Source organism: Aphelocoma coerulescens, chromosome 26 (assembly GCF_041296385.1).
Source record: "Aphelocoma coerulescens isolate FSJ_1873_10779 chromosome 26, UR_Acoe_1.0, whole genome shotgun sequence".
Classification (NCBI taxonomy): domain Eukaryota; kingdom Metazoa; phylum Chordata; class Aves; order Passeriformes; family Corvidae; genus Aphelocoma; species Aphelocoma coerulescens.
The window spans coordinates 2561844-2574404 of NC_091039.1; the positions used below are offsets into that span (position 1 = coordinate 2561844).

Here is a 12561-nt window from a genome sequence, read left to right on the forward strand (position 1 = left end):
CTCTGGGCACCCTGTGCCAGGGCCTCAGCATCCTAACAGCCAAGAATTTCTTCCTACTATCCAATCTCAATCTACCTTCCTGAAGATGTGTCCTGGAGGTGAGTTTACTCCTGCTTCCCATCCTCCCTGCAGTCTTCTGATGGATTGTTTCCCAGCCATGCCAAGCACATGGTGCAAAATGAAGTCAGCTGGCGATGGGTGATGCCAGGAGACATGAGATCGTCTCAAACAGAGATACCCCACAGACCCCTGAGGACTTTACAGGCCCCAAACTCAAGACAACCCCTTGTTCTGGTGGTCAGGTGTTGGGGAGGCTTTAGGACCATGCCCATATGCTGAGGAAGGAGACACTCCCTGAGTAGGGCACGCATCCAAGCTCTTGGGATTGCACCTGGACTAGACTGGTGTCCAGGGCCTCAGAACCCCTTGCCAGCCACACTGGCCACATGCACAGATCCCCCTGCAGCAGCAGCACAGCCTGACCAGCTTGCACAGCCACAGGAGGAAAGCCCAGGCTCTCAGTCCCCAGTGAGCATCATGCCCTGGGCATCCACTCGTGCTGGTGCCTGGAGCCAGCCCTGCTGCTGCCCCCAGTGCATGGTGACCAGTGACACGTGGGGGCTGCCCCCCTTTCCTGCATGCTGTGCTGGGGGATGAACACAGCCCATGTCTTTAGGACAGAGAATAAAACAGGGGACTCACAGGGTTTCCAGGCTGTGCAGCCCATCAAAGCCTTTGGCTCCCAGGCTCTGGATCCGGTTGTTGTGCAGATGCCTGTGGACAAAACAGAGATGGTCAGTGGGGGTGCAAGATGACCTTTTCCTTTGGTCTGAGCTGTGGTCCAGAACATCCTGGACGTAAGCTGACCACAGCCTGGGCTGGGATGCCAAGGGCACTCATAGGGTTCCCTCTCTTACCCCACGAGACACATGCTGGGTGCAGTAGTGCTTGCAGAGCAGCTACAGAGCTCCCATTCCAGTCAGGAATTCCAGGCTGATGTAGGAATTTCCCTGAGATCTCCACCTTTACAGCTACCAGGTGGCTGTGGATGAACATGCTTAAGCAAGAAGCTTCAAGAAACACCCTAGAGCTCACCCTTCCCTGGGCTCAGCCCACCATGTGGCTTCAACAGCTGTTCATGGGCACTGGGTGCTATCTAAGGACAAAATCATATTTGGACTCCTTGGAGCTTTAGTAGCAGCAAGAAGACTTTGAGTCCAAAATCATCCTGTTAGTCACAGTTTATTATCTTTACTTTAAAAAAAAAAAAAAAAAAGAAAGCCCTGCCAGTTCCTGGAGCAGCTCCAGTTTGATTGCAATGAGAGTTGTCTTCAGTTCAATGCTTCAGAGTGCCTGGCTGAAGTGCTGGGGCCATGCCACAGGCTGATGCACATTCTCTGCACCATAGAAACAGTTTTTTCCTGTTCCCCTTCATCCTGCTGCTACATGCCACAAACATCTAGTGCTTAAAGGCTTGGGAGCTCCCAGCCTTAACGCTGGCACTGGGGAGCCTTATCCTGGGGGCTCCTGCAAAGCCACCTGGGGTAATTTTCCTTGGAAGCTCTGTAGGTGATGAGTTTCTGGAGTCCTGGGTTCTGTGTTTCCACGGATCCCTCACTCCCCTGTCTCAGTCTTTTGGCAAACCCAAGGCCTTAATCGCTGGATTCCTCATCTTGGATTATCAGAGACCCTTGTGTATGTGTGCACATCTCAGCGCTTTTCCCATGTCACTTCCTTTACATCTGTGAGCTTGTGGCTAATTGTGCGTCTCCCTCTGAAATCCCACTCAAGGGCACCTCCAAGTCCATGGAGAGAGTTCTTGTGAGCAGTCTGAGAAAAGTCTGCTGAAAAGCAGGAGAAGACAACCCACTGCTGCCCAGCCTGCACTTAACCCCCTTAGTGATGCCCATGCTTGCACTGCCACGGTCTGTGTGATAAATGCCCACTGAGGAGGGGCAGCTCTCTCAGGGCAGGTTTCCCCATCAGTTCAGATTCTCTTTTAACGCCCAGTCCACGTGGTGAATTGCTGCCATGCCACTCCCCATGGGGGTCCTCTTGTCCCATGCCCATGATAGCACTAGCAAGGGATGCACCAGCCTTTGTCCAACGCTGCTGCCTCCTTCCAAGAGCCTGGGGGAGGCTCCATGCTGGCAGGTGGATCCATGATTTTTTCATTATTTGCTGCTTGATCTAAATGTGTCTCAGCTTGAAAAATCTCTCACTCCACCTGGATTCAAGTGTGAGCTGTTTGGCTGAGCACAGGCAGCTCCCACTGCCAAATATTCTAGGGTAAAACAGGAGGAAGCTGGGAGTGGAGGAACAGCCAGGCTCTAGGGCAGTTTGGTAGGGGCTTGCAAAACAGAAACAGCCCGAGACGGATGTTTGTCATTGGGATGAGAACATGCAAACATTTCAGAGGAAGGGGAAGGGAAAAATATCTGATAAAATATGTTTGCTCCTTTGAGCAAATGGGAAAAAAGAAAAAGGATGTTGCCTGTAAGAAAACTTGGATTGTGACTTTTGGAGGAGAAAAGAAACTTGAGATCAAAATGAGAATCTTATGGGAGAAATTTCTCTTTGTCACAAGAAAAGAAGTTTGAGCCCAGATGGTTTCCTCCATCAAATGTTAACAGCTTCTGGTCATGCCACCTTTTCTTCAGTCGGTGGTGCCAACCATTTTGAGTTCCTTTGGCACTGGATACTGCACTTGGCAAAGAAAGGGTTTGGGTCTGGGGTTGCTGTGGGATCACATGAAGAGGTACCACAAGAGCCCCATGCCCCAAACCCCTGTCCCATGTGAGGGGACAGTGTGGGGACAAGGGAATGCTGAAGGCCAGGGAAGGTGTGAGCTCCCTGGAGCTTTGTTGGGATGGTGTGACCGGACACCTTGTCCGAGCTCGGACATGCTGAGCAGCTGACTGCTATCACTGCAGTCAGGCAAGGAGACAGCAGAGAAAAGCAATCACCTGCTGTGTTTATATTTGGCTCTAAAGTGCTTTGTTTGGAGGCAGAGTAATGAAAATCATCCGAAGGAAGTTCTTTGTTGCTGAGAAAATTATGAACAACCAAAAAAGGGAGTTATAAAAAAATTTGCTGTCCAAGCTGAACTCTAGAGTTACCCAACCACATGGCAATAATAGAAACAAGAGAGCTGGAAAGGTAAACACTTGAAAAGACGTTCCTGTCTTCCATTCTGCCTTTTTTTTCTCCCCTGGTAAACAAATTTTAACAAGTGGAATTGAAACATCTCCAGTGCTTGTCAATTTGAGCTCAGCCCACACAACGTTATATTCTGCCCTGTAAATTACAGCTCAGCTGGTTTGATGGCAGCTCAAGGTACTTGATTCTGGGCTATAAACAACCCCTACGATGCAAAAACATGGCAAGTCTTTAAGCCTTTGCTGTTGGAGCCAGAACCCACCACTCTCCTTGGTAAGGGCAATGAGCTTTGGGATCTGTGTCTCTTGCTGTGCAGGTCAGTCCCATGGAGTGAGGATGAGTTTGGGCAACCACCCATGGATGAAGCTTTGCCCAGGATGAGGACAGTCAGTGCTGGATCGTGGGCTGGCCTGCAGACTGTTCTCAGCCACGCACCTCTGTTAGAAAGCAGCAGTAGCTGTTGTCACACTGACCCCTGGCAGGGTGGGACTGGCCCAGGTGCTCCTGCAGCAGCACAAGGGCTCCCACGTGTCGTGGGACAAGTGAGCTCCTCTGCTGCCAGGTGAACCCTCGCTGTGTCCTGCTGAAACCAACATAAACAGCGGTGGCTGCAGAATCCCACACAGGCTGGGGAGAGAGGCTGCAGCCTGGCTGGTGCCTCAGGTGGGGAGAATTTAGAAACAGAGCAGAAAAAGATCAAACCCTACAAGATTCACTCTGACCCATGATAAGGAATGCACAACAGATTCTAGATAGATTTTCTTTCCTTGCCAACTATTTCCTATCAGAAATTTGGAATAAATGTGATTTTTTCCCCATCACTCATGCAGCACCCTTAGTCAAATTTGTTCCATTTTCATTTTACTGCTTTTTCCATTTATTTTTCCAGTGAATTAAAAGGTCCTGGAGAACAGTCTGAAAGACAGTCCAACACAGGCATTAGCTTCAACTGTGGCAATGCCACCTCCAAGGGGACTGCACATTTGTCTTACACAGAAGGGAAGCAGGTTGAGCTAGTGCCTAAATCCTGCTTTAATGAAGGTGTTTGTCTGTGTGGGCAAGGAAAGGGAAATCCTGTCAACATCTGCACTGTACACTGGTGAAAGCAGATCTGGAAGGACAAATGTAGTGCTGATACCCACACTGGTAACTGGATGTTGCGAATTGAAATGGGTGCAGAGAAGAGCAATAAAAATGATCCAAGGGCTGGAAAAAAAGTAGGATGGAGACTTAAAGAGCTCAATCTGTTTAGATTATTACATAAGATCAAGGGGATGAGTGCAGTGTAATGTATAGGATACTTCCTGGTTGGAAACTGGGTACTAAAATGATTCTGTGATTGAGTGGAGGAAAGAATAATAAGAAGAAAAAATGTCTGAAGTCAAAGCCAAAGAAAATTCAAATGGGAAATATGAACATTTTTTTTAACACTAAGGATGATTAACCACTGGAACAGACTACAAAGAGAAGTGGTGGATTTGCCATCGCTTTCATTTTTAATGACTTCATTTTTTCTTCTCAAAAAGGACAAATGCAAACATTTTCCATCAATTATTTGCATTAGATGATTTGAACCAAGCTCAAATCTGACATCATATGAATTCTCCCCTGACCAGCCATTGCCATGATGAACTTGCATCTCTATTGTGGCAAAATTGTCCTTTTCCTCAACTTGGCCATGGATAAGTAGAGAAACCTGAACCATAAATGGTGCAAATTCCATGGATTGTTTCCATTAGTGAAGGACCAGCATGAGACTTGTCTGGTGGAGAATAAAGCTCAATCAGAAGCGACATTCTCAGGGTGCATTGGGGCATGATTTGCTTCTTCCTCAAGTGCTGGAGAAGGAAATCCACTTTTGCCAAGGCAGTGAGCTTGGTCCTCCAAGAGAAAAGGCACTTTAGCCAATTAAAAGGCTCATGAATGGGACCCAGATGTTCCAGGAAACATTGTTCTTAGTGATAATGAATTGCACATGCCTGGCACTCCCTGCCAACAGGGTTCCCAACAACTTCTCAGAGAGGCACTGGTAACTCCCTTGCACAGGTGGGAGCGGGGATTCACAGGCTCATCCTGACACTCCAGTGCACCAGACTGGGCTTTGTGGTGCCAGGAAGCTCCAAGTCCCACAGATGTTAGCTGCAAGGACTGGTGACTAGCTTCCCTGGAAAGCAGGGATATGTTGATGTTTGCTCCTAGGCAAGGAAGATGCTGAAAAGCAGTGGTCCCTTCTGAAAGCCCCAGCCAGAGTTACACCAGAGCAAGGACCAGAATGGGAATGGGAACCCAGGAGTCTTGCAAACAAGTTTTCTCTTCTAGTCACTAAACCATTCTGTTAGAGACAGAGCTGCATTGTGTTCTTTAATGATAAAAACTGTAAGAAAGAGGAATTCTACTGAAGGTCCTTCATTGACACATTTCCAGCACACTTTCAGCTGGAAGGTGCTGCTGAGTGACCTTGACAATAAATTATCAGCTGATATTCAGGTTGTGTGAATGTAAAGTGCAGCAGAGGGGAGAACCAGGCTTATAGGAGCATACACACTAATGGGCTTTTATATACCTCCAGGGAAGAGGTCTTGGTGTTCAGCAGCTATGAAAAAAAGCAAATGAAATGGCAGGGATAGCTGGAAGAGGGAGAATGGGCACAGAACAGCGTCGTACCATGGTGTAAACCAGAATTAATTTCTGTCTTTGATACAGTGTGCAGATTTGGTCTCTCCATCTGAAGGTGTGAAGGAACAAGTAAGTGTGATATGTGAACTAACTTCTGATTTTACACAGACAGGTATTAACAGGACAAGGGGAAAGGAGGGTGGACTTTTTTCTTAAACTGAGAGAGGGTAGATTTGGATCAGATATTGGGAAGAAATTCCTCCCTGTGATGGTGGGGAGGCTCTGGCACAGGGTGCCCAGAAAAGCTGTGGCTGCCCCTGGATCCCTGGCAGTGTCCAAGGCCAGGTTGGACGGGGCTTGGAGCACCCTGGGATAGTGGAAGGTGTCCCTGCCCATGGCAGGGGGTGGAACAGGATGAGCTTTGAGGTCCCTCCCAACCCAAACCAGTCTGAGATTCCATGTTGCACACCAGGTAACTGGATGGGGACTGGAAAAGCTGAGCTGAGGGAAGGGTACAACAGCCAGTAACAAATACAGCAATGGCCCAGAGGAGATGGACACAGAGCACGAGAATTAGAGGGTGTTAAGCAAAACTAACTGGTAGTGGCACCAGAACAACTTTTCCCAGTGTCCATTTTTTTGACCAGGTAGGCAAGGGTGAGGGCCAGGTTAGAGGAGTGGAGCATCTCTTTTGCTCCCATTACGGGGCCAAGTTGACTCCTGGAGGTTTCTGTAGATACAAAAATGCTGCTAGCAAGGATTTTCTTGCTATTTTCTAAGTCCCTGTGAGACTTTTCTCTCTCACAGAAGAGGTAGCAGAGTTATGTAAACAACCAAACACCTGCAGTCTTGAAAAGTCTTGTTTATGGCATAGTAGAAAAATATTTTGACAATGGATGTTTGAGGATTTTAGCCAATCACCCCCAGGGGTGGCTGATCCTTTGACCAATTAGACTATGAAGAAAAAGGTCTATAAAATAGAGTTTGTAAAATAATTAAATGAATCAATCTTGCTGCACAATTCCTGCCTGCTGGATCTTCTCTCCTCCTCCTCCCTATGGCTGCGGGACACGGTGATACACCCTAGAGCCCAGGCCTGCAGTAATAGGTTTCCAGGAGCTAAGGCTCCCTGTGGACCCAAACAAGGAAGGTTCTCAGATCTGGATTTGACCTCATTTGCTCTAAGTTAAGAGGTTCTCTGCTATGTGATGAAAGTAAAAGTACTTGAAGATTTTCTCTATCCAGGTCCCTCATTACAGGGCAAACCTCTCTACTGCTTGGCCTGTTTTGGAAAGGTCACTCCAACTCTGTGTCCCACACACATCCCAGCATCTCTGCTGAGAGCTCCTTTGACATCAGGAGAGCAGGGAGCTGCAGCCCACTGCAGAGATGTGGCAGCAAGGACACATCTGCAGCATGGGGGATTTCTTGGCAATGTAAGATTTTACTTGTGGGCCTCTCTGGGGAGTGGAGCTGAAAGAGGTGCTGTGATTCCTGGCTTGAGACTTCTTGCTGAGTTCAGCTGACAGAGGAAATGAGGGACACTACTGAGAATTGCTCTCATGCACTTTATTGGCCTGTCAGCACAGCAGCATGGGGGTTTCAGATGCTGGCTGCTGAATGAAAAGTCTTATATGCTCAAGAAAGGTGACGATTTTTGTGAAACAACCTTTACTTCACACAAACCATCAGCTGAAAAGTATTCAGGATTACTTCTGCTTGCAGATACTAAGATACATTTGGTCCTGAGTAGATCAGACTGGAAGGTAACATCCTATTGCCATGAGCTATCCTGATCAGATATCCACCTCTCTTCTGCCATCAAAGCACAGTGCCAGCACCCCAGCACACAGAGCCCTTGTTATTAAAGCTGGGAAAGGATGTGCCAATTACGGAGTTTCATGGATTTCATGATGAGTGATTTACACGAGGCTCTGCTCACTGAACAGCCTGCAGCCCCAGTTTGAAGCCTGCAGCAGCAATAGATGGGAATAAGATCAGGGAATTCCTCAACAAAGGTGTAATTTATTAGCAGACACTGAGCCTTTAAAGTATTCCAGATTGAGGCTGGGATACTCTGATGTCAGTGCTTGTGGCAGTGCAGGATGGTGAAATGGTTCTGCCAAAGGCCCAAGGTGTGTGGAGGAGGAACAGCAGAGCTCTGCAGCTGGGAGACTCCTGCCCTCAGCTGTGGTCAGCCGTGTCCCTGAGCACCGACCAGGCTGGACAGGAGAGATTCCCCTGGGCTCAGCCACATCTGCCCTTGGCTTTCTTCCCCTGGGGGCTCATTTTAATACCCTGTAGCTGGGAGTTTCCAATGTTTATGGCAGCAGCCAGATCCTCCATCTACCTGCAAATCCAGACATTTTCAGATGGAGGGACATGTATCATCTGCACCCTGGTAGGGAAAGTCTTCTCTCCAGCTTTTGGGAGCATTTGCTTGTCAGCTTGATGGGTGAGTCTGGAGCAGGGACATATCCCTGTTTGGGACACAGGAGGGACACTGGGTGACTTTCCACTGGTGATGTGTTGACAAGGGCTTGCATGGAAGCATGGGAGAGATTTATGGGGCCAGTTCTGCCAAACACTTGTGATCCCACAAAAATGTAGCATCGTGTCCCACAGAGCCTGGCAGGATCACACATGTGTTCCCTTCCAATTGTATGTGGTGGGACATTATTCTCTCCCTTGTGACCTAATGGTCAATGACTTTTATTTCTCAAGCTTGCCTGTTTAATTAAGGAGTTGCTTCTTGCCCACAGTATGGGATGAGCCGGAATGAAAGCAGCATGCTTTGGAGGCTGAAATGAAACCCCAAATGTCAGCTCACCCACTGAGTAAGCCATTAAAGCTGACTGAAGTGGTTGCATTATGGTGGCCATGGGTTGCCTTGCAGAATGAGCACTATTGTGGGTGAAAACTACTTTTTTGATTTTTCTCAAGTTGCTTTTTCCTTTTCTCCTAAATAAGCCTTTATACTTTGTCTAAACAGCACATCCCATTAAGTATTATTGATGCTTAATAAAACTCTGAACTGTGCTTTGTCCAAGCACTTTCTATGCTGGATGGTCTCAGTAAACGCATTAAATTTTGAAAGGGAAATAATTGCTAAACTTTCACTAAGGCACTACATGCTGAGATTACTTAACACCCTGGTATCAGTACAAATTACCAAACTAGAGGTGGCATTTCATGTGGATAGAGGAGCTCCAAACCAGTTGGCAATCACACCTGAACTTGCTAATCAACGCCGAAGAAGTAATAAGTAGCTCATTTACACATGTAGAGTTCCTTTTAAAGGGAAGATAACCTGCAAGCCTCTGTTGATCGAAAGGCTGCCCCTCCTGAGCAGCTGCCAGAGGGATGGGTTCACTTTCTGAGTGCAGGTTGTGGGTGGTTTAGTGTCTCACTGCCCACGGAGTGCATGTTTCCATCCTGGAGCAGCGCTGCTCTCCCCAACGCTCACAATGCAAACCGGACAGCAGCCACCGCAAAAACATCTGACCTGCACATGTACCAGTCATGCAAACAAGCAGGCACGGGCTTGGACAAGGTGTTGGCGTTAGACCTTTGGTTTAAAATCATATTTGGTAATAAAAGGGGCTGGGGGAGAGAGACTGAGTTGGTATGTTTTCCAAGAAATGAAAATATTACGTTTTTGACCTGACTGCAAATTGTTGCAATTTGATTCTTTTTTTCATGTTGCTAGAAGTTCCTGTTGTTTTAACACAGGGATTGGAGGGAGGAAAAGAAATGAGAGGATTTTTGTTGCTTGAGTCTTCAAGGAAAAAAAATCTGGTTTTTGTTTCCAGTTACTGATTTTTTTTTTTTTTTTTTAACACGAAACATTTTTTGAATTATATCAGGGAGCTTATTAATTCTTCAGTGAAAAGTGGGGAAAATACGAGAAAAATCAAAAGAGGCAATTTTAGCATTTCATACAGAATGAGGGGGATTCCCTGACTGAACAAAACCTCTACCCTGGCCCCAGCAGCAAAACGCTGCTCGTGGGGAATGACCAGCAGATCTTCCCACAGGAGGAGGAGCCCGTGGGCAGCACCTTGTCCCGGCCGGAGGGAGTAAGAAGTGGAGAAGGCTTACAGCACCACGAGGCTGCTGAGGTTCTGGAAGGCGAAATCGGGGATGTGCCAGATCTGGTTGAGGGCCAGGGTCATGGCTTGGAGCGCTGGCAGGTGGTTCAGAGCTCGGACAGGGATCTCCGTCAGGGCGTTATCGTCCAGCCACAGGTGACGCAAGGAGAGCAGCCCCTCAAAGCTCGTGTCGGGCACCACGGAGATGAGGTTTGCGTCCAGGCGTCTGGGGGGGAGAGAAACAGGGTGGGGATCAGTGAAAGACCTGCCCGCGGTGTTACGCAAGGGGAGCGGTGCCGAGGCTTTGGATTGATGGCCAGGGAGATTGGATCGGGCTGTAAATAGTGATTAACATAAGAAGGTATCGGTGAAGCTCCTGCTTGTGCTGGGAGATGTCTGACCACCACCAAGAACCATCCCTCCTTGATGGTCATTGGTGCTGCCAGCCGGTGGCAGCTTCCGAAGCGCGGTGGTTGGGCTGAGTCCTCCCGTGTGGCCCCCAGGCCAGCTGGGGCTTGCAGCCGGCCCCTGAACTCGGAGCATCAAAGCCGCATCCCCCGGGGCTGGGCTTGCCGTGGATCTGCCCGAGCCATCTGCCGAGGCAGCTGCCACCCACGGGGCTGCAGGACAGCCAAACCGTGCGGCCACAGCCCCGGGCCAGGGGGAGAGGCTTTGGCTGGAACCGTGAAAGATGCCACGGCTCCGCTCGGGGTCTGTGTCTGGTCCTGTGCGGGAGTCAGACCCCGTGCTCTTGTACCACACGTTTGGGCCTTTCCTCCCCCTCCATTTGCCGATTGCTTCTTTTTAATCATTGTGGAAAGCTTAAGGCAGTTGAATTTGAGGTTTAATTTGGTGAGAAACTTTAATTTTGAACACTTGTTTTTGTTTCGAAATAGAGTGAGAAGCCAAAATATATTAAGCTTATTATGGAAAAAAGTTTAAAACTTAGGTTTCAGAATCATCTCTCTAAAGATCTTTTATTGCAATGATGGTGAGCAGGATACAATGTGTTATCTGTAGATTTTGAAACCAAATTATAAGAGGAAAATACTTCAGATTTGGATGAAATACCAGGAACCAATTATACCAAGGAAAAAGCAAATTTTAATTTCCATCCACAGCCAACAGAGCTTATTTTATGTTTTCAAGCTATCTAAAGGAGAGATCTCTGAATTCAAATTGCAAAGAGAAAGCACTTTGTCTCTTATCAAAGCATGAGAGAAAGAAGTTAACAGAGCTGTCACGGCCCAGCCCTCAAATCAATGATCCTCCAAAAAGGAATGTGGTAAAGAAATTACTGTTCTTGATTATGTAAAGTAATATTTTTGATGGAAGTTGAACACTGGAGCAAACCCCCACTGTTACAGCCCAGGCATGACCCTTCTTCAAAGAGTACCAACATTTCTTAAGTCACAAAACGCTGCAAAGGACTGCAGGAGGAGGAGACCAAACGCCCCATCACAGGTGGGAGCAGGGAAGAGGCTGGGTGCAAGCCCTGCTCTCTGCAGGGGGGTGCAGGTGGTAATTCCTGGGTGAAATTCTCAGATAATCCTGGGAAACAGACCCTACATCACAGAAAGAAATGTTTCCCGCTCTGCCTGGCCTGACCTGGATGGACAAATCTGGAGATTTGCACCTGGTTAAGAAGTGCAGTCAAACCTTCCTGAGGTCTCCTTCAGAAAAACGTCCTTTAAATGCAGAGTTCAAGTTCTGGTACAGCATCACCTTAGACTGGAATGACAACCCAGGGTGGGTTAAATCCCTGTCCCCATTTTACCACATTGATGTATTAACCACAGAGGTGGTGAGGCCCTGGCACAGGGTGCCCAGAGCAGCTGTGGCTGCCCCTGGATCCCTGGCAGTGCCCAAGGCCAGGCTGGACAGGGCTTGGAGCATCCTGGGACAGTAGAAGGTGTCCCTGCCATGGCAGGGGGTGGAACAGGATGAGCTTTGAGGTCTCTTCAAACCCAAGCCATTCTGTGATTCTGTGATTCTATTTTCCCAAATTCCAATCCTCTTGCATTGCTGCAAAGTGCTATTTTCGGGTGCAAGGCTGTTCAGTTGAGAATTTCTCAGCCAGTGTTGTTGATTCCTCTGTGGATCACAGAAGCCCATCACACCCAAAGCTCAGTTCCTCTGCCACAGGTTTTGTGTCTTTGCTCAGAGGGCCGACATAAGGCAATGAATTTTGATTTTTCCTGTTAGGAGAGTGGGCATTGCAAGTTCTGCCCCAATTTACTGTTCCCCAAACTACAAACAAATCAGAATGACTTCATTCGTCTTCTTGAGACAACAACTGCAAAGAATAAAGATCAGAAAAGCAAACCCTGCAGCAGCTCAGAGTAAGGTTAAGGATTCTATTTGAAAATTTCATCAAAATGTTTTGGGACCAACAAGAACTTTTTGAGCAAAATTAAAACTTCTGCAGGAAATGTTAATCTTTGCTTATTTTTTTCCATCCCTTCCTCAGCATAAGAATTCTGTTAGGTTTTGGCATCATAAACTGTTAAAAAAAAAATTAAAGCTGCCTTGCTTACTTTTCCCAGAGATATTCTTTCATCCAAATCCCTATAAGTTTACTGAAAATTGTTTTAAAATGAATCCTCAGTTTCAAGTTTAATTAATTAAAGAACAGACAATGAAAATATCCATGAGAGTAGTTACAATTTCTCAAACCTGAACTAAGCTTTCAGAA

At 47.4% G+C, this 12561-nt stretch overlaps 1 protein-coding gene across 2 annotated transcripts in view; it reads right to left on the reverse strand.

Moving 5' to 3' along the window:
• Window positions 1-12561, reverse strand: part of LGR6 (leucine rich repeat containing G protein-coupled receptor 6) — a 151536-nt gene that overhangs the window by 41318 nt on the left and 97657 nt on the right. For both annotated transcript variants that reach the window (XM_068995745.1, XM_068995743.1), the window contains 2 exons: window positions 9877-10092; window positions 703-774 (listed from right to left, as the gene is read on the reverse strand). In XM_068995745.1, coding sequence (XP_068851846.1) covers window positions 703-774; window positions 9877-10092 — 288 coding nt within the window. The remainder of the gene's footprint in view (window positions 1-702; window positions 775-9876; window positions 10093-12561) is intronic.